The sequence below is a fragment of the Saccoglossus kowalevskii genome, chromosome 3 (assembly GCF_978046115.1).
Source record: "Saccoglossus kowalevskii chromosome 3, keSacKowa6.1, whole genome shotgun sequence".
Taxonomy (NCBI): domain Eukaryota; kingdom Metazoa; phylum Hemichordata; class Enteropneusta; family Harrimaniidae; genus Saccoglossus; species Saccoglossus kowalevskii.
In genome coordinates, this window is record NC_140643.1 from 21108609 (window position 1) to 21132993 (window position 24385).

General features: G+C 36.1%; 4 protein-coding genes across 5 annotated transcripts; all 4 read left to right on the top strand.

The window, feature by feature from the left end:
* Positions 1-466: 466 nt before the first annotated feature.
* LOC100367289 (monoglyceride lipase-like) lies at positions 467-2393 on the top strand. Its single transcript, XM_002740248.4, has 5 exons — positions 467-579; positions 1250-1356; positions 1613-1749; positions 2040-2150; positions 2280-2393. The coding sequence occupies exons 1-5, from the start codon at positions 467-469 to the stop codon at positions 2391-2393; spliced, it is 582 nt and encodes a 193-aa protein (XP_002740294.2).
* A 279-nt stretch (positions 2394-2672) lies between these two features.
* Positions 2673-4363, top strand: LOC146747555 (monoglyceride lipase-like). The gene is made up of 3 exons (XM_085497357.1): positions 2673-2729; positions 3001-3216; positions 3906-4363. The coding sequence occupies exons 1-3, from the start codon at positions 2673-2675 to the stop codon at positions 4044-4046; spliced, it is 414 nt and encodes a 137-aa protein (XP_085353483.1). The 3' UTR covers positions 4047-4363.
* A 1224-nt stretch (positions 4364-5587) lies between these two features.
* Positions 5588-11621, top strand: LOC102804309 (monoglyceride lipase-like). Its single transcript, XM_006823453.2, has 7 exons — positions 5588-5834; positions 7925-8031; positions 8426-8562; positions 9145-9249; positions 9467-9556; positions 10356-10571; positions 10701-11621. The coding sequence occupies exons 1-7, from the start codon at positions 5722-5724 to the stop codon at positions 10839-10841; spliced, it is 909 nt and encodes a 302-aa protein (XP_006823516.1). The 5' UTR covers positions 5588-5721; the 3' UTR covers positions 10842-11621.
* A 3995-nt stretch (positions 11622-15616) lies between these two features.
* LOC100367596 (monoglyceride lipase-like) lies at positions 15617-24343 on the top strand. Of its 2 annotated transcripts, XM_002740250.4 has the most exons (7): positions 15617-15890; positions 16106-16212; positions 16565-16701; positions 18036-18149; positions 21949-21999; positions 22440-22655; positions 22937-24343. In XM_002740250.4, the coding sequence occupies exons 1-7, from the start codon at positions 15778-15780 to the stop codon at positions 23069-23071; spliced, it is 873 nt and encodes a 290-aa protein (XP_002740296.1). In that variant the 5' UTR covers positions 15617-15777; the 3' UTR covers positions 23072-24343. The 2 variants fall into 2 exon arrangements, with proteins under 2 accessions (XP_002740296.1, XP_085352646.1); XM_085496520.1 differs by lacking the exon at positions 18036-18149.
* The last annotated feature ends 42 nt before the right edge of the window (positions 24344-24385 follow it).

Genomic DNA, 24385 nt, shown 5'->3' on the forward strand with positions numbered 1-24385 from the left:
TCAATAAAGTTATCTTATCTTATTATTGTGAAATCATATATTATGCCCGTACAGGTGGGCTACTGAACTAGACTGACACATACTGATTCATGTCATTTTCTTATCAAGTTATCCGGTCTCAAAATGTCAGCGTAGTATTGTAATTCCACATTGAAAAATGCTGGATACGACCTTCTCTTAGTCGGCTGTAGAATAATTTACATATGTATACTGTCTAACAATAATACTACAACGCGCCCTTGGAACATTGCAATGGACAAATGTGATTGATTGACGTACTCTGACTGTGGTGACCGTACGTATGCGTTTTCATTCACTGTAACTAAGATTTACTAGACAAGTTCTTTTGAAAATCACGTCAGTTTTATGTGTCGTGATATCGACTTTGAAACGTTCTACGATTATTCTGGATTTGTGAGAGAATATAAAACTTGTGCCCGAGGTCGAACTGTAGCTGAACTTGAAAATGGCTACCAGTCCACAGGGTGTGCCATATGAACAGCTTGCACATTACGTGAACGCTGACGGACAGTGTATTTTCACTCGGTGCTGGGCTCCTCCCACGGACATAGAAATCAGGCGAGTATAAAGATACACTAATTATAGACAAATTAGTTTGCATTCTTCTAAAATCTAGAGGATTTTGAAAAGTACGTATTTCATACTGTGTTCACAAGTGTAGCAAAATGCGGCGGTTTGACCCACCGTAAACCCCACTGTTGGAAGACAAGTGTTAACCCGGTCTCAGGGTTGTTCTCAACCCAGAGTTACAGGTAACCCGCTGTTTAAACCTGAGATGGGCGACGTAAATAATTTCACAAGGTTAAAACAACGTACTCTTGTGGCGATCAAACGGTAGGTGAATAGTGCGTGAAAAGAAAGATATGAAGGTCGAATATACTGCGACGTATGTAGTACAAGCATGTTTTGCCCGCTGTTTAGGAATATTTATAAAGCGACCTATCCCTCCGTTTCTCAACACGTGTGAACGAGGCTTCGTCCTCCACATTCATGTCCGAAAACAAACATATACTCAATGTAGTTAGACTGTGTGAAACAAAATGAACACCTATTATACCGACTATAGCAGTTACCTATAGTAGTGCGGGTATAGCAGAGATACTGCCAATTGTTGCATTTTAAATTATATAGCCAACTTTTATTTGTATATGCACTAGTAATATTACATGATATGCAGGGATTCCATGTAGCGTTCTCGTACATTAAAAAGTTTCCCATTGGAATCCAGGGCACTGTGTCTGGTATTGCACGGTGCAGCTGAGCACAGTGGTCCATACGATAGACTCGCTATACCCTTGACAGGATGTGGTGTTATGGTATATGCACATGATCACGGTACGTAAAAGCGGACTCCTGTCGTAAATATAACGTTCTTTGTCGCTCCAAGTTCCATTTAATTATTTACAAACACGACACAGAGATAATGTTAAAGCGCGGTGTTCGTCGCGCAGCGCGTGTTCGAGTTTCATGTAAATAAACAAAGTATTTCACACGCGTTGTACACGTCGCTATGAGTCCCGTATCGAACAGGACGCAGCGCGACGATCACCGCGCTTTAACTTTACACTGTATATTGTCTTGCTATTCACAGTCGGTCATGGTCAGAGTCAAGGAGATCAAATGGATATAACAGATTTCAACATCTATATAAGGGATACTTTACAGCACGTTGATGTGATTACAAGTAAACATCCAAATTTACCGATATTTCTCTTCGGCCATTCTCTGGTAAGCCATTTGGTTTATGGTCATGTTGTAACATTCTTTTCGTGTTTGGCACCTCCGTGTAAACGCAATACACGGTTCCACTTTAAAATTTTTCGCTATTATTTATGAATTTATTAGAGAAAAACAAACTTTTTTTTAGTCCCGTGATGTCGAAAAGAATTATGTGATGACGTGTTTTTGTTTTAGTTATTATTTCGTAGATTTGTTTGGTTTCACTGACCTCATTTGCATACCGATATCGTATTTAGCCATTCTATTTGGAAATTATAACAGCAACACTTTTCCCGCAGGGCGGTGCAATAGCCATTCTAACGGCTATGGAGAGACCGGAGCAGTTCACTGGTGTTGTAATGACGGGGCCCGCTATCACGGTACACAAAAAACTGACTTCTTCACTAACAGTAAGTCAACACATTTCATAAATATCGTAATGTCGACGTCTGTTATGACACGAAAACAGCACATTACATTATTGTTACATGTGTTTGTAATTACTGGTAACGAATACATGTTCGTATTTGTTCTTTCAGATGAATTTACTGAGATTTACATCATATTGGTTTCCGAAACACGAACTTGACAAAATAAACCCAGAACATGTCAGTAGAGATCCAAAAGAGGTGAGACAAGGGTCTGAATATTAATATTTACGCATTTCCATTGCTCTCTTTTTCTCCGATTATATACTCACCAGCAGGTTTTAGCGTTTTTTTTTTCACAGCACTGCTGTGATATTTGCCGCCATCAATGACTTTATGTGATAGAGAATGACCATTCATCTAATGGACAATAATAGTACACGGTGGTAAAAAGATAAATTTGATTCAATTTTTATATTTCCGGGTTTGGTGTTACATGTCTAATGAGTAGACCATTCCTAAAAATCGCGCCCTATATTGACGGGACGTTTCTGTGACGTCAAAATGGCGCAGTTGATGAAGTATCACAGTATCGGTGAAATCACCGTGTTTGGTTGTATGGTCAGTTGTCGTGTATAGAATAAAATGTCTCAAAAACATAATCTTGTTCATTAATGGACGATTGCAGAACAAAACGATATCGACGATGGACTACGTTCGTGTCACCGAATTACGTCACAGAAATGCTTGTCACTAGATGGCGCGATTTATAAGCAGATGTATTGCAGTGAAGAAATACATTAAATATATATGTCGAAATGTATCATCATTGCCTGTACTTTAAATTAAATAGTATAATAGCATATGCTTCAAGGTCACAACGCTCTTCTAGGTCGAGCTGTACCGAACAGACCCACTGGTTTGGCACGGTGGACTAAAAGCAAGATTCGTTGCCAAGGCGACGGCTGCCTTTCAACAAATTCAGAATAATATGTCTTCGATTGAGTGGCCTTTCTTGATACTACACGGGGATGCAGACAACCTGTGTGACATTAATGGTTCGAAGATGCTTGTAGAGAGAGCAAAGAGTACAGATAAACATTTACAGGTACGACTCGGCGTTTCATAATCCTTTGGCAAACTTCTCACTTTGTCGTGCGTGTGCATTTTAATTTTAATTTCAGATAATTTGCTGCGCCAAAGAATGGCTTTGAATATGCTAGGGGTTTTCCGGAATCTCATCGTACTTATAGGTTCAATTACATGCAAAAGTAAACTGTGACAGTCAATTAAATACTAATACTCATTGACAAAGCGTAGTCGGGTTGGAATTCCTGAATTGTAATTAATACAGAGTCGCACGTTTACAATAACAGCGGTTGTCCTTGTGTGGTATGTAAATAAAGTCATATATATATATACATGCCCATGACGTCATATTAATATAGTAAATATGTATACACAATTAGAATGAATAACAAATACTATAAATGTGTTCATTATCTTCTTACACAGTCTGACAATGCGCGTTTTTATTTCAATCACGTAATCAAACAGACGTGACATATTTTTTTGTGAATGGGTTGACATTCAGTCGTGATGTCATCAGTTATCGATTATCGATCAAAATGCATTGCTTTGCAAATCTTTGTTTTGAGAGTATGAAACAATTTGTATATAAACCTCACCTATATTTTTAGACCGATATACTACTGCAAGCATGGTTACCCATTCCGACTAGAATCTCCATTCGTGTTTTGTGTCATTTTGCGTGTACATTTATCAATCTTCTTCTAGGTATACCCTGGTCATTATCATGCTTTAATCTGTGAACCCCCAAAAGATGCCGCCGTTGTGATCAGAGATATAACATCATGGATTGTAAGAAGAATTCCCGAGAATGCAACCAAACCAGATGACGTACATTACAGAGATTAAACACGAAGCGGAGGGAAAAGTGATGCAATTCATCAAAATATCTCGATAGTGACACATATTTCAGGGTTACATACCAAACGTTACACATGAACAACACAGTGAAACAACGGTGGAGTAGTGCTTAATGATGCACGAGAAGTGATTCAGAAAAGTAAAAAAAAGTGAGAACAGCCTCGTCAGACATTCTTGGTGGTCAGAAAAAGGCCAAATCTTGTGTTTTGTGTTCCACCCTGTGACGTGTATAATTTCTCCCAGTCATAACGATGTATTGACAAAAATGACTTTGCAATGAAATAAAAAGAAGCTGTCCATTATTATTTTAAGTGTAATTGTTTGTTTGATGTTACTCGGAAAGGAGTTATAAGACCGACAAATTCGTTTTGTATGGCAACTGAGCACAAATGGATGCATTTTGTATTTTTTTTTGGACAAATACGTTCAATAACACCATTGACACGATCTATGTCGTCATTATTACGTAAAGTTTGAACTTGCATGACAACACTATTCTAAGAAAAACAAGAATACTAGGTTCTTTAATCCTTTCAAAGTTTGTTTTTGTATTTAAAAAATAGTGTATGTGTGATTAACTTTATCAATCACTTTTGGTCATTAAGTATATTGAATCCAATGGCCAATTTAATCCAAGCTTGGTGTTATTTTTGTTCTATACGTCCAATATTTCCGAAGTTCGTGATCGGCTTAACAGCCTACATCACCTGTCAGTATGGTTGCAGTTTTGTCATGTCATAAATATAGATAATTACAGGTTTGGAAATACTCGTTGAAACATTTGCCTGTGCCATGCACGTTTTTTTTTTTTTTTTGGTAAACAAAAATTGGCAGAAATGTGCATGGAACTGATAACAATATTCATCACAGCAAATAACCATTTAGGTAATTTCCCTGGTGAATTAATCCCTCTATTGCAATGTCGTTATTGGTTGAGCTTGACCGGCCATGAATTCGTGCATTTTTAATAAGGGTTTGCCCATTTGGAACCATATTAATTATGAATAATGAAATTTAGGCAAATAATTATATTTTAAAAGAAATAAAAATAGTTATAAAAATGTGTAAATTGAAGAAAGAAAGTCTGTTCTCTCAAGAACAGTATGAACAATCCAACAAACTTTATTTGAATGTATGAGCAAGGTTATGAACATGTTTTTGTTGTATGTTTAACACGTTAACAACGTGTGCTCAACGATTGAAATACCCTAAAAACGGGGGGCTTACCTGTAAACTTGTAAAACATATGAACCTCAGTTTGCGATCTTTCAGTAATTGCGTAACTACCAATATATGAGAGATATTTTGTTTACGAGTGAACCCTAATTCTAGAAAGTGGCAAAAATACTGGCTGTCACACTGTTACCACGTTTTTAAAAAAAAATGCAATTTATTAATTTCCTAAAGACCCCCCCCCCCCGTATATTCCTAATTGCCTATGCCTAAAACAGTGTAGAGGGCGAAGTCTACGATTTACCACGGTATCGACCGGATTAGCGAAACTATAAACGTTTCCTAACTGTCTCCGAACCACGTCATAGTTATTGGATGCGCATGCAATCCTGGTCCTGCGTAACCGCACCATCAGCCTCAGGACAGACATATAACGAGTCGCCATTGTATACGCACTGCACACTGACTGCAATTCTAGTGACAAACGAAAATGGCTACCAGTCCGCAGGGTGTACCTTACGAACAGCTTGCACATTACGTGAACGCTGACGGACAGTGTATTTTCACACGTTCCTGGGCTCCACCTACAGATGCAGAACCAAGGTAAAATTATGCGTTATAATCTGAACACGACTCGTTTACAGGTGACGTTAGTAAAAAATTAAAAGTCGTTTCTGAGAAAACGTATGTATTGCGACGAGAACATGTACGTTTAACGTGTTCATGTATTGTTTTCTATGTTGTTGTTTTTTTTTCTCTCGCATAGACGTTGACAGCATGCGTCAATGCCAATAAATTATATTAGTTGACCTCACACAGATAGTATGCGCATTATGTAAAACATTCCCTTTTCTTCTTGTACATCAAGCTGAGAAACACAGGGCAACCACAATTGTCGCTGGATGTCCGATAAAGCAAAACGTGACGTATTGTGTAGAGTGCGCAGGACAGTGAAGAAAAGATCAAATATACATTTGCAAACACAAACAAGTTATCTTCTTCGTGTGAAAATACGAAATGATCAGGGAATGATCACTACAATTGATGTTGCAATAATTTGTGTTTTCCTATATCCAATATGAACATGTTTTTGCATGAATATTATTCAATATATTAGTTATTTTTCTGAGGGAAAAAGAAAATATTTATGCAGAATTTCATTTCTATTAGGGTTTCTACTAATGCTGAACCCAAGGTCGTTCTTATATAATCAATATTTATATCACAAAATGAAATGTTTTAGAATAGTAATTTGTAAATTAAATTGATATATAAATAATGCATATTTCTAATAAGTGGCGCCCTCCGGCGATGACACTTTTCTATGACGTAAATGGGTGACAAGAAAGCCGTTCAAAGCGTGTCGTTTCCATCTGTATTCCTTCATCAACAAAAATTATGTGTGAGATTTTACTATATTCTAAATGACAAAAAACAACGGCGTTAGTGATGTTGACTATGACATTTTATCTTCAGAGTTGTTTAATATTGTTGATGACCTGTTCACTATTTATTACTTTGAATACATCTGATCATCTTCCAATTCGTTTTAAATTTAAATTCACTCATTCTAACCCACCCCAAAAATAAACCTGAATGTGTAATGAAAACCACACCCAGGGGCCGTTTCAACTGAAAAACCTCGGGACTTGAATTATTCATTAGTCATATGAATGACGAGTTCACGCAACAACAGCTTGCACAAGTCTATTAATATATCACACTGAATAATCCCGACCAAGCCATACATGTACTGGGTGAAATATTTGAACATGCTTGCATCGGAAATGAAATCAACTAATAAATCTCGTAATATAACTTTAAAGCAATATGTAGAAATAAAAAACGGTAATTTATAAACGCATAAACATGCACTTTTAGAAGCAAAACTAGATTCTGTGAAATTATTTTGGGAAATATTAAATGCAATTGCGCTCTTAACCAATACAATTAAATCTGACCGTTGGTATTTTCATGGTATGTTGACCAAACCAATCTCACCTGCGAATGAATTTTAAAAACTGTTATTGGTAACCTGGAATTACACGAGAAGCACTGTGACCGGTGTGCTGATAATGTACTGCTTGATTAAAATGCAATTATAACTATATTGGTAATTGAGAAGGCATACAGAATACGATTTTCTATGATCGAATCTAATCAAATATGGTATACATGGCAAATTCTTTTCGGCTATCCGCTCAATGTACAGTAAGTTGCAATCTTATGTAATTTCATCTGATCGTTATGCGTAACAAGTCTGGCACGACGACACTGCTTCTACCCTCAAACCCCGTTTTAATCACAATTGTACGTAGTCACTTGATCATGAAAGATATTTGTCCTGCAACCATGTTTTCAAATTTAGAGTTGCGTTGTCAATGTTGCGTTGTTCTTTTCACAATTTGCCTATTGAAACGGGAAGACATGTGCATGTCCCCCTTGATAATAGATGTTGTGAATGATACAATCAATTTCATTATTTTAAAGCTATTTGCCCCCGTTTTCACAGTATTATAGCAGAATTTGTGCCTGTTTGCCATAAAAACAAACAAATGACAAACTAACTACACAATTGAACAAAGCTGTAGACTTGAGCGACATCACCACGTCATTTTGGCGTCATTTTGACGTCACTTGAGCAGCTGAGCAGAGATCGATTTATTTATTTGAAGAATTAATTTGGATTCTAGGGCACTGTGTCTGGTATTGCACGGCGCAGCTGAGCACAGTGGTCCATACGACAGACTCGCTATACCCTTGACAGGATGTGGTGTTATGGTATATGCACATGATCACGGTAAGTCGATCGCTGTAGTGTATAAACAAGATTATTATTGATGAAATTAAGAAACAACCAGCATACATCCACAATAATACAAACTAGACAATACATAAACCATGATAAATACGAATTGTGAATAAATACACATGACCTACACATACGTGTCAGATTTCGACCATGGTCTGATCGTTTAATTTCACAGTCCGACCAATCAGAGAGCAGCTTGTTTCATTGTTTACAGGTGTTTTGACGTATCAAATACATCTTTGTATATATACTTCGACTTAACTGTATGCTCAAATTTTGTTTTCTAATTTTATTCAAAAATTAGATTGACTGCCACTAAATACTTCTTGATTTTGATTTTTTGGATATCTTTTTGGAGGGACTGATTGTTTTTGTTTTTCAGTTGGTCACGGACAGAGCCAGGGAGATCGTGTGAATATAACAGATTTCAACATTTATGTTCGAGATACTTTACAACATATTGACATAATTGCGAAGAAACATCCAAATTTACCAATATTTCTCTTTGGACATTCCATGGTAGGTTAATTTCATTGTATGGTAATGTATTCATGTGTCTATGAATGTAATGATCATTCTTATTGGTCGTTGTAAGTATTTGTATATGAATGAACGATCATTCTTATTGGCCGTTGTATGGTATTGTATTTATGTGTATATGAATGTAACGATCATTCTTATTGGTCGTTGTATGGTAATATATTGATGCGTCTATGAATGTAACTGCATTCTCATTGGCCGTTCAGCGATAGCTCATTCCACGTATATATCAGGATGTTTTATTTGTAATTCTATATGGACTATTTCCCAATATGGATGCTCCATTCACGAAGGTATACCTTTACTATTAAAGATGTGTTTACATTCGCGTTCGTATGACTTTTGTAGAAAAAATTGAATATATTATATTTATAAATATATGAAATAAATCATTTGCATCTATGTAAATATAGCCACCGTCATTGGTTGTTACAATTGTAAATCATTTGCATCTACGTAAGTATATTCATCTTTTTGAAACAAATACAATAACTGTAGTACTGGAAGTCATACCCCGTAATATAACAGTCGTTACATCGTTTGTTATAATCATTTCTTTAGGGTGGAACAATAGCCATACTAACAGCCATAGAGAGACCTGATCAGTTCACTGGTGTTGTGCTGTCTGGCCCGGTTATCACGATAAAAAACAAGTCCCCAATAACGGTAAGCATTTAACCTACATAAACATGCATTTAAACTCAATGAAACTTCGATGTGCAGATGCACGGACATAGTTATTTTAACAGTGGAAGTACGTTACAGTGCAGTGGTGAGTGGCCCATGCTGTCAAGCTAAGCAGACACGCCACGCAAAAACAATTAAAAAACATCGTTACAGCGTCTGCATTGAAAGTTGTTGTCGCTGGATTTCTTCTTTTCAGACATATATGTTGAGAATTGTATCATATTGGTTTCCAAAATATGAAGTAACGAAAATAAATGCAGAGCATATTACTAGAGATCCCAAAGAGGTGAGATTGAGATTGAATATTCCCATTAATGGCAATAATAATATACTAGTATGGGAAATGCCTGGTTATTTTGAATACTTATTGTGGACTACAACTACCCAATTCTATTAAGATCGTCAATGATTGTTTGACTCACCATTAAATATGTAAATTATTCATATATGTAATTCATGTTTCTTTATTACTGTGTCTATTACGGTGGAATTTTGAGACTATTGAGTGAAATATTTGGGTGTCATTGAATTTTGATAAACTTCATAGATACATAATTTAGACTAAAATATCTTTACGCTGTTTTTCACACTGCCGAGTTATACACTCCTTCAACTCTAATTTTCTATTTAACAGAACTTCACTAACATGTCACGAAAGATTAGACGGAAACCACTCAGCTACTAAGAAATTATACAGCGTTCAATTGTTATATATTCTCGTCCTTTTACCACAATTATAGTAAACGTGAACCATTTACCCTGACATAATTTGTTGCAATGTTGACCGTGCCTGTCTGTATGACCAAGCATTGGAAGTTAATTAACGAGACATTGTACAGATCAAAAATATTTCTAACACTATTGACATCATAATAAATTTCTTTGTAAACAAAATGTGGTTTGGTAACATTCATTCAACAATTAAAATCTGGAATTTCTCATTTTGAAAATGTGTTAAAAACTAAGAGAATCTATAAATTATATTCCAAATAAACCTGTATATAATAGTCCATTATAATAATATACAGATTTGCAGATATAGGATATTAGGTGTTATCGTTCATTCGTTGCTGTTAAATTTGTAGGTAGAATTATACGAAAACGATCCACTGGTATGGCATGGTGGACTACCGTCGAGTTTTATCGCTCAGGTTATAACAGGTACTCGGGAGGTTCAGCAGAATCTATCGTCGATTGAGTGGCCTTTCTTGATCCTACATGGAGATGCAGACAAGCTGTGCGACATCGAAGGTTCCAAGATGATGATGGAAAAGGCAAAGAGCACAGACAGGCATTTACAAGTAGGCATGAGTTATAATTGGAACGTCTGTATGTTTGCTGCTGTATCGTTTTTTTTTTGAGTTTGTCGAAATCGATGAGTTTTTTTTTTTTTTTAATCATGCCAAAAACACCTGAAATTCTTCTTCTAGGTATACCCTGGACATTATCATGCTTTAATCTGTGAACCCCCTCAAGATGCCGCCGTTGTGATCAGAGATATAACATCATGGATTGTAAGAAGAATTCCCGAGAATGCAACCAAACCAGATGACGTAAATTACAGAGAATAAACATGACATGGAGTTAAATAGTTAAATGTGATAACATCAACAATCACCGACACATATGATGTCAGAATGAGGGTGGATTAGGTTTAAGATATAACACAAATACCACCAATCAATATATACCATATGCAATTGGATCAATTTAAAAAAAAAACTCTGATACATATGGGTTTGAGAATTATATCATGCTGTCATAGTATAGATTGGAAGCAAGTCATGTCCGAGTCGCTGTACTATATACTTATGAATACTTCATTGACTGAATCTTTTAACCGTTTTTTGTTTATTAATTTCTTTATAAACATCTTACATACTGTAATCGCGACGGAAGACTGTTTCATGGCAGAATCGTGCGCATGCGTGGATGGTTATATTCACACTTTTTGTTATCTACAAAGATGCAATTCAAATGTTGTTATTACGACAACTTAGGACAAACAAATAAACTTTGAATGCTCATATGGGCGTCATTTTTATAATTATACACGCGAACATACTGTTGCTCTTAACATTCAATTTAGTGATCCGTAGAATAGACGCCCTTTTGTTTAATTGCACATTTTTATTCGTTTTATTGATTTACATACCTATTACCATTACTTAGAATTCACAGTGGTTACGTATCTCGGCTTAGTGGTGTAGATTATCTTCGTCCTGGGTTTAAAATATGAGGACTTGATCCATTTTTTGTTGATCTAATGTTATGCCACATTTTTATTTGTAACTTAACCAGCTTATATTTATTCAAATAGTTATACTGGAATTAAAAGTGGTTGCAACAAATATTATACAAGTGTTAAGTTGTTTTGTATACCATGAAACTAACGTTTTTACCCCCAACCTGGAAGTCTACTGTCAGCGAAGCTCAGTGGGAATCTTAAAGCGCGATGGTCGTCGCGCTGAGCATGTGCGAATTTGCGTTGATAAACATTGATTTTCCCACAAGTATGAGGTTTGACCTGGGCGCGACTTGCACTGAATACCGCCGGTGACTCCTTCCAATCACCTAAAAATATCTAATTAAAGCTTGGAAACGTCTCAGTTAGTACTTGTTGATCTGCGCAACGGTCAAAGTCGCCATCTTTGTTTATATGTTTATTATTATTACTATTTGAGACTTACATATCTCGCGCATGCGTGGCGCGACAACTACCGCCCTTTAATTTTTTTGTTTTTGCTTTTTATTATCCAAATAATCTTGGCTATAGACTGTTGACATTTTGAAGAATTGCGAATAGTGGAACATACTCAAAAAACGATTTTAAAATATAGATAACAGATGCAATATTATCTCTTTTGAATGCTTAGCAAGATTTAGCAAGGCTGTACATAAATAATAAAAAAAACATGGTGAAAAAAGGAATGACGGGATCTCCATATTATGCACTGTATTTAACTTTTTACAAAACGATAATACATTTAAATTTGAAACTGTAACAGCAATTTTAATATGAGCATTAGCAAACTTCTTACTGAGTGAATTGTTATGCAAATTAGCAATTATCTCAGCTTCTTTTTAGTGCACATTCCAGAACTTTAAAAAAAAATAGCTCCTAGACGCTTTGACCTTTTGTTTTGAAATGTTCACAAATGATTGACAATGTGTTTATCTTCAAAACGCCGTCGGGGCATTGTTTTTAGTTGAATAGTGTTACAGCAATCGTTCAGACAACTAGCCTGGGTGTTAATTTATGCATAAACTTGAAGAAGTGAAATTTGAGCTGCTGTCCTACAAAATTGACACCTGGTAGACAGTTTTCAAGACGGCGCTTTCTCCATAGTAAACAGATGTACCCATAAACCAATTTTGACAGGAAACAGAAGCATGGTTTAGAAGCTAATTTTTTAAAATCACTTTTGACCAAAAAAGCACATTTTTGTGCATATTTCAAACTACAGTGTCCATAAAAATAAAATACTAACAAAACTTTAAAATTCATACAATAAGCTTTCCGAAAATATATAGTTGGCACGGATCTAGAAGCCGCACCTACACACGAATTGGTGACGTCACAAAATACATGACCTTCAATCGGGGTCGTTTCCTCGGTATATACGAATTGGTATATACAAATTACAATAAAGATACTTAAGACATTACATATAAGGTAAAACAAATCATGTGACAGTATAATGATAATAACGGTAATAAATCCTAGCTTAACAGTTGAACAGAACGATCATATAGTCAGTCGGGTGACGCCGAGGGTCACGCACTGTTTTACAAAATGGCCGTGTGGTTGAAACTGGGTCATGGCGTGACGGGTGAGGAAGACATTATTAAGCACTCTCAAAATCACAATAAAACCGGGAAGTGGTTGCATATTACGGCGTGGCCAACATGGGAAGTAAAAAAAACGCCCAATACAAACGACATGGGTTCGAATCACACTAGATACACACTCACCAGAACCGAAGCAATCAGAAACCAGCAATCGTTTTGGCTTTTCCGTTCAACTCATCAGAACACTGGAGTAGTTAGAAAAATGAAGACCACTCAACGACCAACGCCGTGGCGTGGTACACAAGCGTGCCATCAAAATAAAACAAAGTTAGCTCGAAAAGACAGTGGGTTCGAGTCCCGCTCAAAGCTAGCGTAAAAACGTAAATCAAATAAACTGAAATCTTTCTGAAACCGAAAACAAGTAAACAAAGAACGTCGCGAAAAAATAATAAACAGCACCCAAGTCAAGGTAAGTTTTGTTGTAGTGTCGCTGGCGTTCCCTATATTACGAAAACAATTCAGGCAACAGACGAATATCTTCTGTGGTGTTGTGGAATTTATACTGTGTCTGCGGAATTGTTGATTGAGGGTTCGAAGCCAGCAGATAACATTTTGTTAGAAAGTTTCACAATTAAATCAAATATCCAATGATACCAGTATATTTATTTCATTATTTTAACAACTTGCAATGGTGGAAGTTGGTCAAACACAGTTCTTACACCTAAATAAGTATCAAATATTTGTCGACACATTTATTCTCTCAATTTAACAACCTTGTAGAGGTGGAAATTAATTAAACAACAGGTATTTACTCACAAATATAATGGTCAATATTTGTCCATACATTCATTCTGTCAATTTAAGAACTTGTAATTGTTGGAATTAATCAAATGAGAGTTGTCTACACCAAAATAAGTTTCAAATACTTGTCCGCACACACATTCTCTCAATTTAACAACTTGTAATGGTGTAAAATAATTAAACGAGAGCTGTCTACATCAAAATAAGTCTAAAATATTTGTCCATACATTTATTCTCTCAATTTAACAATTTGTAATTTGTGGAAGTAAATTAAATGCGACTTTTCTACACCAAAATAAGTCAAAATATTTGTCCACACATTTATTCTCTCAACTTAACAACTTGTAATTGTGGGAATTAATCAAACGCGAGTTGTTTTACACCAAACTAAGTATTAAATATTTGTTGGGAAATCTATTCTCTCAATTTAACAACTTGTAATGGTGTAAAATAATTAAACGAGAGTTGTCTACACCAAAATTAATCTCAAATATTTGTCCACACATTTATTTCACAATTTAACCACTTGTTAATAGTGGAAATTACTTAAACGCGACTTGTTTAATCAGTTGACATCAATGCAACTTACCCGCAGACAGTGCACAACAGAGTATCATTATTGAGCAATTATAAACAGGAACGTGTCTTGGCATTAGGTTTAGGGTCGGGTCAGGTATGGGCAACGGAATTATTAACAGGAACGTGTTTTGGCATTAGGTTTAGGGTCGGGTCAGGTATGGACAACGGAATTATTAACAGGAACGTGTCTTGGCATTAGGGTTAGGGTCGGGTCAGGTATGGGCAACGGAATTATTAACAGGAACGTGTTTTGGCATTAGGTTTAGGGTCAGGTCAGGTATGGGCAACGGAATTATTAACAGGAACGTGTCTTGGCATTAGGGTTAGGGTCGGGTCAGGTATGGGCAACGCAAATGGCAAACACCCAATTGGCAATTTTAACTCAATAATAGAAATATGTTGTATTTCTATATATATAAATACTATATAGTCTTATCAAATGCCAACATATCCAGTCAATCAATATTGGTCTTGTGGTTCAGTTGTCTACACAGTGATCAGGACCCGGGTTCAATTCCCATGCCTGCTAGTCGTTTTTCGCAAACACAAATTTGCAATAAAGCTAAATATGAAAACAAATCATTCATTTGAATGACTACCCATATGCTTCATTGGATATGTACAAAGTGGGCAATGTTGAATGCTAGTGAAAACATTGATCTTATAAGTAGGACTTAAATCCTATCATTTGAGTGAAGACATTTGTGGTATAGTGGACAAGACAGTGCGCTTGGAACTCAAAGATTGCAAGTTCGAATCAAGGACCGGACAGGACACTCCTACAAGACAAGATATGAAAGAGAAACAAAAAACATAAACAGCAACTTCTGTATATCAAGAACTCAAGTCACAAAAACAGAACCCAACAAACTACCTCATTTTGAAGCGAGTCGAAGTACGAACGCAGTTGACAGCTGCAGGTCACGTGCAACAACAGACACGAGGATCAATGCTGCTCTCCAAATGGGTCCCTTCTTTAGTATTGACCCCCTAAGGATTGCTAATCCTTCTTTCTAACGCTTCCCCCAAAAATAATATATCGCCCCTTTTAGAATGTATTGACCCACAAATTAATGAATTTTCATGAGCACAGAAACTGCTACGTCATGAATAATTTAGCATAATTTAAAAAAAAATGCATAAAGTGTAGGTACTCCTTCTGGAGTCCTGCCCAACAACATATTCGCGCGTGTCCTCTCGCAACCTTAGCCCATGAATAACGTAAGGTTGAGTTCATTGCCACAGCATTGTGTCATCAGCATCTGACCTGCTACCGGGACAGTATTTGCACTTATCGACCGATCAGTATTGCGCGGGTTGAACAGTGTCCCCATAATGGCTACAAGCCCACAGGGAGTGTCTTACAAGGACCTGTCACACTTCGTTAATGTAGACGGACTGCATATCTATGCAAGAAGCTGGGCTCCCGCCGACCAGTCAAAGCTGCGGTGAGTTGAAACATACACTGTGTTCGTTTGAAAGCACATACGCCACCATTACGTTTTGAGGTCTCGACCTCGGTGTTTCACCCGGGCTCACTATCGTCATTATTATCGTCATTATTACACCTTGGCCTGCCAGATCACTCATGTTTGGGTTTTTTCTAGCTGATACTATGTAAATCACGTATTCAACTTTTAATACAATTTTATTTTGATTGTAGGGCGGTGTGTTTACTACTACATGGTTTAGCCGAGCATAGCGGTCAGTACGACAGAATCGCTATACCATTGACTGGGTGTGGTGTTATGGTATATGCCCACGATCACCGTGAGTGCGTTAATACACAGTAAACACATTCATTTCCATTCAAATTGGTATATACATGTAATTTCATTGTTCACTGGATCTTGAATTCGCGCAGTGACTTTTATTGTAATTGTTTATATTCACATAGATTTAATTTAGCGGATTTTACTGAACTAAAAAAAAAATCAAAAAAGCAGAAATTAAGTGATACCGTGACGTTGTTTACAATGTTGAAATTTTAATTGTACATCGGGCTGCCACACATTGTTGCTGTAATAGAACATAAACCATAATGTATGGAACTACCGACATGCATTTCGTATGAATAACACATTTACTTGTGTATTGTGTCTATATATTAACCCGTTTACAGTTGGTCATGGACAAAGTGAAGGTGATCGAATCGATATCAAGGACTTTAATATGTATGTGAGAGACAGTTTACAACATGTTGACATAATCAAGAAGAAGTTTCCACATCTACCTATCTTTCTGTATGGCCATTCCATGGTAAGTCGTGTTACGTATAGAATGTACGACACACTGATTTAATTTTATGGATGACATCCTCTGAAGACCCCAAAACTAATGCGAGAGGGCGAAAAAAAAAATCCTACCCCCAAAAAAAATGCTGCTAAAACCACAGGACTACGGAGCTGTTATTACGAATTGAACCACAGTGTATCAACAAAACAACAAGTCTTTATTTGTAGAAGGCACATGTTGATGTACACATTTCGTACTGTATTACTGTCACATATATCATCACCTTTGATTTTGAAAAGGCAAGAGAATAAGGCAGATGTTAGCTTTGCCAAAGGCATACACATAAACTCAATAATAAAAAAAAACCTTACTGTGTTGTACTGAAAAACAAATTAAAAATGAACAGTAAGTTTGTCAACATCAACCTGGAAATTAACTTCTTTGACATTCAAACTACAACTTTTAAAGTGACACTTCAGATAGACTAAGTGTAGACACAAATGCTCTAGAACTACTTCAACTATGTAACAAATTATAAGAGGCTCGATATTGAAAAAAAACACCAACAGAGAAAACACCACCAACAAAATGAAAAAAAAAAATAATAAGAAACTTTTCTTCACCCCGAAAGGGGACTTCGGCCAAGGAGCTTTTGCTGCTTTTGTTGCAGTTTTGTCGACGTCATTGCGGACAAAGCAACCAAACTGATTTGTCGCCTGACCGACTTTTAGGCCACCATACACCTCCACTCCTCTCCCATTTCTCTCATCGTTGCAGAAGAAACGCGGGACAGCCACTCTGGACAATATGTTCTTAAAGTTGTCTGGGCGAAACTCGCTTGCCGCTAACGACCTCTCGTATAGCTGTATAAACGTCTCCCTGGCCAACGTCAATTGCGTACCAGTCTACAACAATCCCACCGTTTTACCTCTGAACTGTTTGATGGTGTGGTCGCCATGTTGGATCATTTATGAAAAAATTTGCATGTTTTGAGGCAATCTCCTTCCCATAGGTCTTTGTGCTTTACGTAACGCGCATCTAACTGTGCGGAGTTTGGTTTTGAGGTAGCCCAAAACGAGTTTTACGACAAGTAGGCGCTTTGCGACAATATGTTCCGGACAGAAAACCGATCTGTGGTGACTCGTCGTCGGAGATTTTTTTTTAGAACAGGCGAAAACTAATGCGCGCGCGGATGTCATCCATAAAATTAAGTCGGTGTGGCCTAACATACATGTATGTCAATAGAAAAGTTGTTATCCAGATCGTGATTGGACTATGTGTGATGTTGCAATATTTCGTTTTGGTTTTAACCATTGTATGGGACGCATTTTCATTTTCATCCTGTAATCCTTTCCCAGGGTGGAACTATGGTCATACTAGCCGCTATGGAGAGACCAGATCAGTTTGCAGGAGTAGTTGCGTCTGCGCCGGCTATCAAACTAAACGAAAAATTGGCATTAATAGCTTCAACAGTAAGTTACGATATACGATATAATTAAAGGGAGGTGGTCGTCGCGCTGCGCATGTGCGACATTTGTGTTGATAAACATTGATTTTTCCACAATCCAATGCGCAAGTATGAGGTTTGACCTGGGCGCGACGGGGCGCGACTTGCACTGATTACCGCCGGTGACTCCTTCGATACTTTCCAATCACCTAAAAAATACCTAATTAAAGCTTTGCAACGTCTCAGTTTGTATTCGTTGATCTGCGCATCAGTCAAAGTAGCAATCTTTGTTTATACGAGACCCATAAATCTCGCGCATGCGTGGCGCGACGACTGCCGCCCTTAAAACAAAGCACCAAGTACACTCCGATTATATTGGAATATTTGATGAATCTCGAATGTATGTTTTCTTTGCCCACGCATGACAATCGCCAAGTTTGAAACACGACTTTGTATAGCATTGAATTGATTACATGCCCCTTGGATGATCTATGACGTCACTAAATCTCACGCGGTAGATAGTATCAGAGTGTGCAGTTCATTTCCGTGACCTTACTGACCTTTTAGTTGCACATAAAATAATTCGACCTTTTTTTTACACGCATTTAAATTGTGTATTTTTTTTAGTTATTTAAATCGACTCGGAGTACAAGTTAGAACACACATTTAATGTACACACTGGACGGTTAATGGGGAAATAACAAGTCACAATTTAAAGGAATGCGATATTTGTGAACATTACATATATAAATATTTTAATTTTAGCTTTACCAGGGATGCTATCACGTTTTACATCGAGAACCACCACACGAGACGGCGTTGGTAATCAGCGGTATTACGTCATGGATTGCAACAAAATAGTCTAAACACGTTAACCACTAAACAAAGTCATTGCATATATTTGTTTGTACTGCAAAAAAAATCTCGTATCTGGTGGTATTATTTTTATTTTTTTCGTTTTGGCTCGTGTTGTATGCACAAGACGGTTCGTGTCAGACATTGTGTTTGCGTTGCGTACTTTGCACTGAAGAAAATGCAAATGAAGCTGAGAAATATAAAAGAAATATAAATATATCTAAAAGATGACACTTAAAGGGCGGTAGTCGTTGCGCCACGCATGCGCGAGATATATGCGTCTCATATAAACAAAGCTGGTGACTTTGACTGTTGCGCAAATCAAATTGAGACTAAGCTTTACTTTGGTATAATTGGAGGCATCGAAGGGAGTCACCGGCGGTAATTAATGCAAGTCGCATACAGGTCAACCCTTATACTTGGAGTTTTATGTTGGAAGAGCGTATTGGATTTTTGGAAAATCAACGACCACCGCCATATGACATTATTTAACTTGACAAATGGTGTCATCTCGATGGCATATCGTAATATATCATTGTCAAATCGTCTGTAACTGTCACAGTTCACATATTTAATCAGTTTATTGATCGAGTTATTTGAACGCTTTTTAGAGAAGTGGGCAAATGCGTGAGACGGCAATGCGACCTCTACCGGTCTATTTTGTGTTGTTAGGGCGATTATAATCCTCTCGTATCGCGGGTTATTATCAAATTACATTAAATACTTTCAGTGGAATTAATACGCATCGACATTTCTTACTCAACTTCGCCATCGTCGATTCAAGATAAGATTGTCATGTCTGTCCATTCGATGAATAGCTAAAGTGGTTAACTGACGTGACGATGTAAGTTTATCTTACTGCGATTGGTGTTTATGTCAGCCCACCACAAAAATGATGCGTTTGTTCGGGAAGTGGTGCGCGTAACTCGCGTGCCTCTCACGACGGGAACATTGTCCCCACGCATTTTCAAATTATAAATCTATTGACTATTAGAAAAAAATGTTAGTTGATAGATGTATAATCCCTGCAATAATGTATTGTATCCCTACAATAATGTATTGTATCTCTGCAATATAATGTATTGTATCCCTGCAATTATGTATTGTATCCCTGCAATAATGTATTGTATCCCTACAATAATGTGTTGCATCGCTGCAATAATGTATTGCACCCCTGCAATAATGTATTGTATCCCTGCAATAATGTATTGTATTCCTACATTAATGTATTGTATCCCTGCAATAATGTATTGTATCCCTACAATAATGTATTGTATCCCTGCAATAATGTATTGTATCTCTGCAATAATGTATTGAATCCCTGCAATAATATATTGTATCTTGCAATAATGTATTGTATCCCTACAATAATGTATTGTATCCCTGCAATAATATATTGTATCTTGCAATAATGTATTGTATCCGTACAATAATGTATTGTATCCCTGTAATAATATATTGTATCCCTACAATAATGTATTGTATCCCTACAATAATGTATTGCACCCCTGCAATAATGTATTGTATCCCTACAATAATGTATTGTATCCCTACAATAATGTATTGTATCCCTGCAATAATGTATTGTATCCTACAATAATGTATTGTATCCCTGCAATAATATATTGTATCCCTGCAATAATATATTGTATCGTGCAATAATGTATTGTATCCCTGCAATAATGTGTTGTATCCCTGCAATAATGTGTTCTATCCCTGCAATAATGTATTGTATCCCTACAATAATGTATTGTATCCTTGTAATAATGTATTATATCCCTACATTAATGTATTGTATCCCTGCAATAATTCATTGTATCCCTGCAATAATGTATTGTATCCCTACAATAATGTATTGTATCCTTGTAATAATGTATTGTATCCCTACATTAATGTATTGTATCTTTACATTAATGTATTGTATCCCTGCAATAATGTATTGAATCCCTGCAATAATGTATTGTAACCCTACAATATTGTATTGTATCCCTACATTAATGTATTGTATCCCTACAATATTGTATTGTATCCCTACATTAATGTATTGTATCCCTGCAAAAATGTATTAAATCCCTGCAATAATGTATTGTATCCCTACAATATTGTATTGTATCCCTACAATAATGTATTGTATCCCTGCAATAATGTATTGTATCCCTGCAATAATGTATTGTATCCTTGTAATAATGTATTGTATCCCTACATTAATGTATTGTATCCCTGCAATAATGTATTGTATCCTTGTAATAATGTATTGTATCCCTACATTAATGTATTGTATCCTTACATTAATGTATTGTATCCCTGCAATAATGTATTGAATCCCTGCAATAATGTATTGTATCCCTACAATATTGTATTGTATCCTTACATTAATGTATTGTATCCCTACAATATTGTATTGTATCCCTGCAATAATGTATTTTATCCCTACAATAATGTATTGTATACTTGCAATAATGTATTGTATCTCTGCAATAATGTATTGTATCCCTACAATAATGTATTGTATCCCTGCAATAATGTATTGTATCCCTGCAATAATGTATTGTATCTCTGCAATAATGTATTGTATCTCTGCAATAATGTATTGTATCCCTGCAATAATATATTGTATCCCTGCAATAATGTATTGTATTCCTGCAATAATGTATTGTATTCCTGCAATAATGTATTGTATCCCTGCAATAGTGTATTGTATCCCTGCAATAGTGTATTGTATCCCTGCATGAGTGTATTGTATCCTGGTAATAATGTATTGTATCCATGCAATAATGTATTGTATCCTTATAATACTGACATGCAGCGATAACATTTTACATGATTATGTCTATTCTATGATGTCTAAGGATCAGTCGCCCAAACTCCACTAACATGCGTCGGATTTTAAAGGTCACTGGACGGTACATGCTTTCAATAAATCTATTTTAATGGGAATTGTGTATCTTCTCTTATATCTGTTCCCATAGCAACATACACTGGATTTAAATATGGAAGATCTGAGCAGAGATCCCGAAGAGGTAAGATTGTTCCTCTAATGCGTCCTTCGCTACTAGAATGTCTCAGATGGAAGGTGATAATAGGGCAGTGTATCCACCACTGCAATGTACTGTCGCTTGTACACCAGTCTAACGTTTCTTCAATTAGCTAAGTTACAAATTATTAAAATTACATTGTGGCTATCCGGGTTGAACTGGATTCAGATGACCTGATTAAATAATACTGCAAGGAAATTTATATATATATCTAACGGACGTGTGACAATTATACCCACGTGATATAAAATTTGTATCAAACAAATGTCACACAATTCAAACAGAGACATTAGTGTGTATACATTCCCTATTGACAGTGCGTGTTTTCTGAATGTTATCATGTGCTAATCGGTGTTAATCTGAAAAACTGTTCTAAAAAACGTTTGTAGATTATGGAAAAAAATCATTTATGTTTTACACTACAGAATGAGAAGTCCGAGACCGATCCATTGGCGCAGTTCGAGGCAATTAAACCTGGATTTGTTTCCCAGTTATTGGATATCTGTCTGAAGATTCAGCCAAAGATATCATCAATTAAGTGCCCATTCTTGGCGCTTCACGGGGACGCTGATAAGGTTTGTGATCCGCAAGGATCCAGGATGTTGATGGAAAGAGCACAGAGTAGCGACAGAAAATTAGTGGTAAGAAAGTTGTTGGGATTAATTTGGAATGATTGTTTTTGGGGTAGAGGTGCCAGAGTAGTAAGGGAAATATATTCTATCAAGAAATTCTTGTAGAAGTAATTCATGCGACTCAAAGAAAATGTATTTACCTTAATAATGTATATACATGGAGTCTATACATTGTTAGCAGAATGACTGGTTAGTTTAGAGTTCAATACATTGCACTGACATTCGCAAGTGTGAATAATATAGTTTACGCCAGCAATGAGATATAACTGCACATTTTGTTTTTATTTAAGCTTTACCCGGGATACTATCACGATTTACACCGAGAACCACCACAGGAGGCAGCGTTGGTAATCAGAGATATTACGTCATGGATTGGAACAAGGTTACCAGAGAATCCGCCCAAACCAGATAACTGTAGACAATAAGAGCAGCAACGTGTAATTGTAATCGAGTCCCATAATCGACAATGAGATTACTATTAATTAGGAAAGTTGATTTATTAGTGGTTCATTTTACTATGATTAGAGTAATTGAAACTTATATTCCATTTTTGTGAGCATGTGATTATGAACAGTGCCCCCATACATAATGATGTCATCGTTGGTTATATATTTTAACCTATCAACTTGAAGATATTGTATTCTGATTTGAGTCCTTTGTGTGATTTGAATTGAGTTGCTGTCAAGACATCATTGAGTTAAACGCTGCATTCTTGACAGTGTTAATCACACAGGTCATCAATATTAATATTCTGGTTAAATATCTTCTCTGTAGAATAGGTATGTGCTAAGTATGTTCTAAAAGTTAAATATATCTATATATTACGTAAATATTATTTTAATTTATAGTCCGGCAGCATGTATTAGAGTAGTTGAAAACACTAAATTTAACAGAATCAGAATACAAGATATCTGACTTGTTATTCACTGTATTCATGTGTGGGTGTTTTTTTTGCCACGTGACTGAACTAGTTAGAAATCATTGTGGTGTTAAGTAGCCACCATTTACGGAAGTGCTGTAAAAACACAGTTATACATTAACTTCTATACACTATTTGCTCAATTTATTTGCACTTCTACTGGAGACGTGGTTCATGATCATTGCTTGTTGAAATAACCGCGATGATGGCCAAACTCGATGCATTTTGAAGAAAAGTCTGTTTGTAATTCTGATGTAATAAATAAAAATAACTCATCACAAATATGAATTTTCTATATAGGCGAGGCTTAAATAGATTTTCTATGTTTTGTATCTGTTATGAAATTCAATAGCGAATTAGAGAATAATTAACATAGTGAAATGAATATTACTATCGAATATATCATGAAGACCATACATTTCCATCGATTGTTTCCGTTATAAATGTTCATTAACTACAAATAGCAATGAACATCGACCTCACGCCGGTTTTTTTAGAGGCAGTACAAATAATGTAGAAGACGACTGTCCTGTGACCTATGTTTTGTTTTTTACCTGAATATACTTGGCTAAGCAAAAACATTTCATCAGATTCATTTCTTGAACGCCTGAAGTGTTCATCAAAGAAGCGAAATCTGTGTAACTATATTTGTTAATTTAGCATATAATAGTATATAATTATACAAAGTGTAATTTTTATGCAATAATCTTGCTTTTTCGCAAGGTAAATAATTGTATAATGGCTTGAAGAAAATGAATAAACTAATTTTCTGGTAAAACTCTTGCAATGTGTTGTTATTTTTTTTATCAGAATCGATACA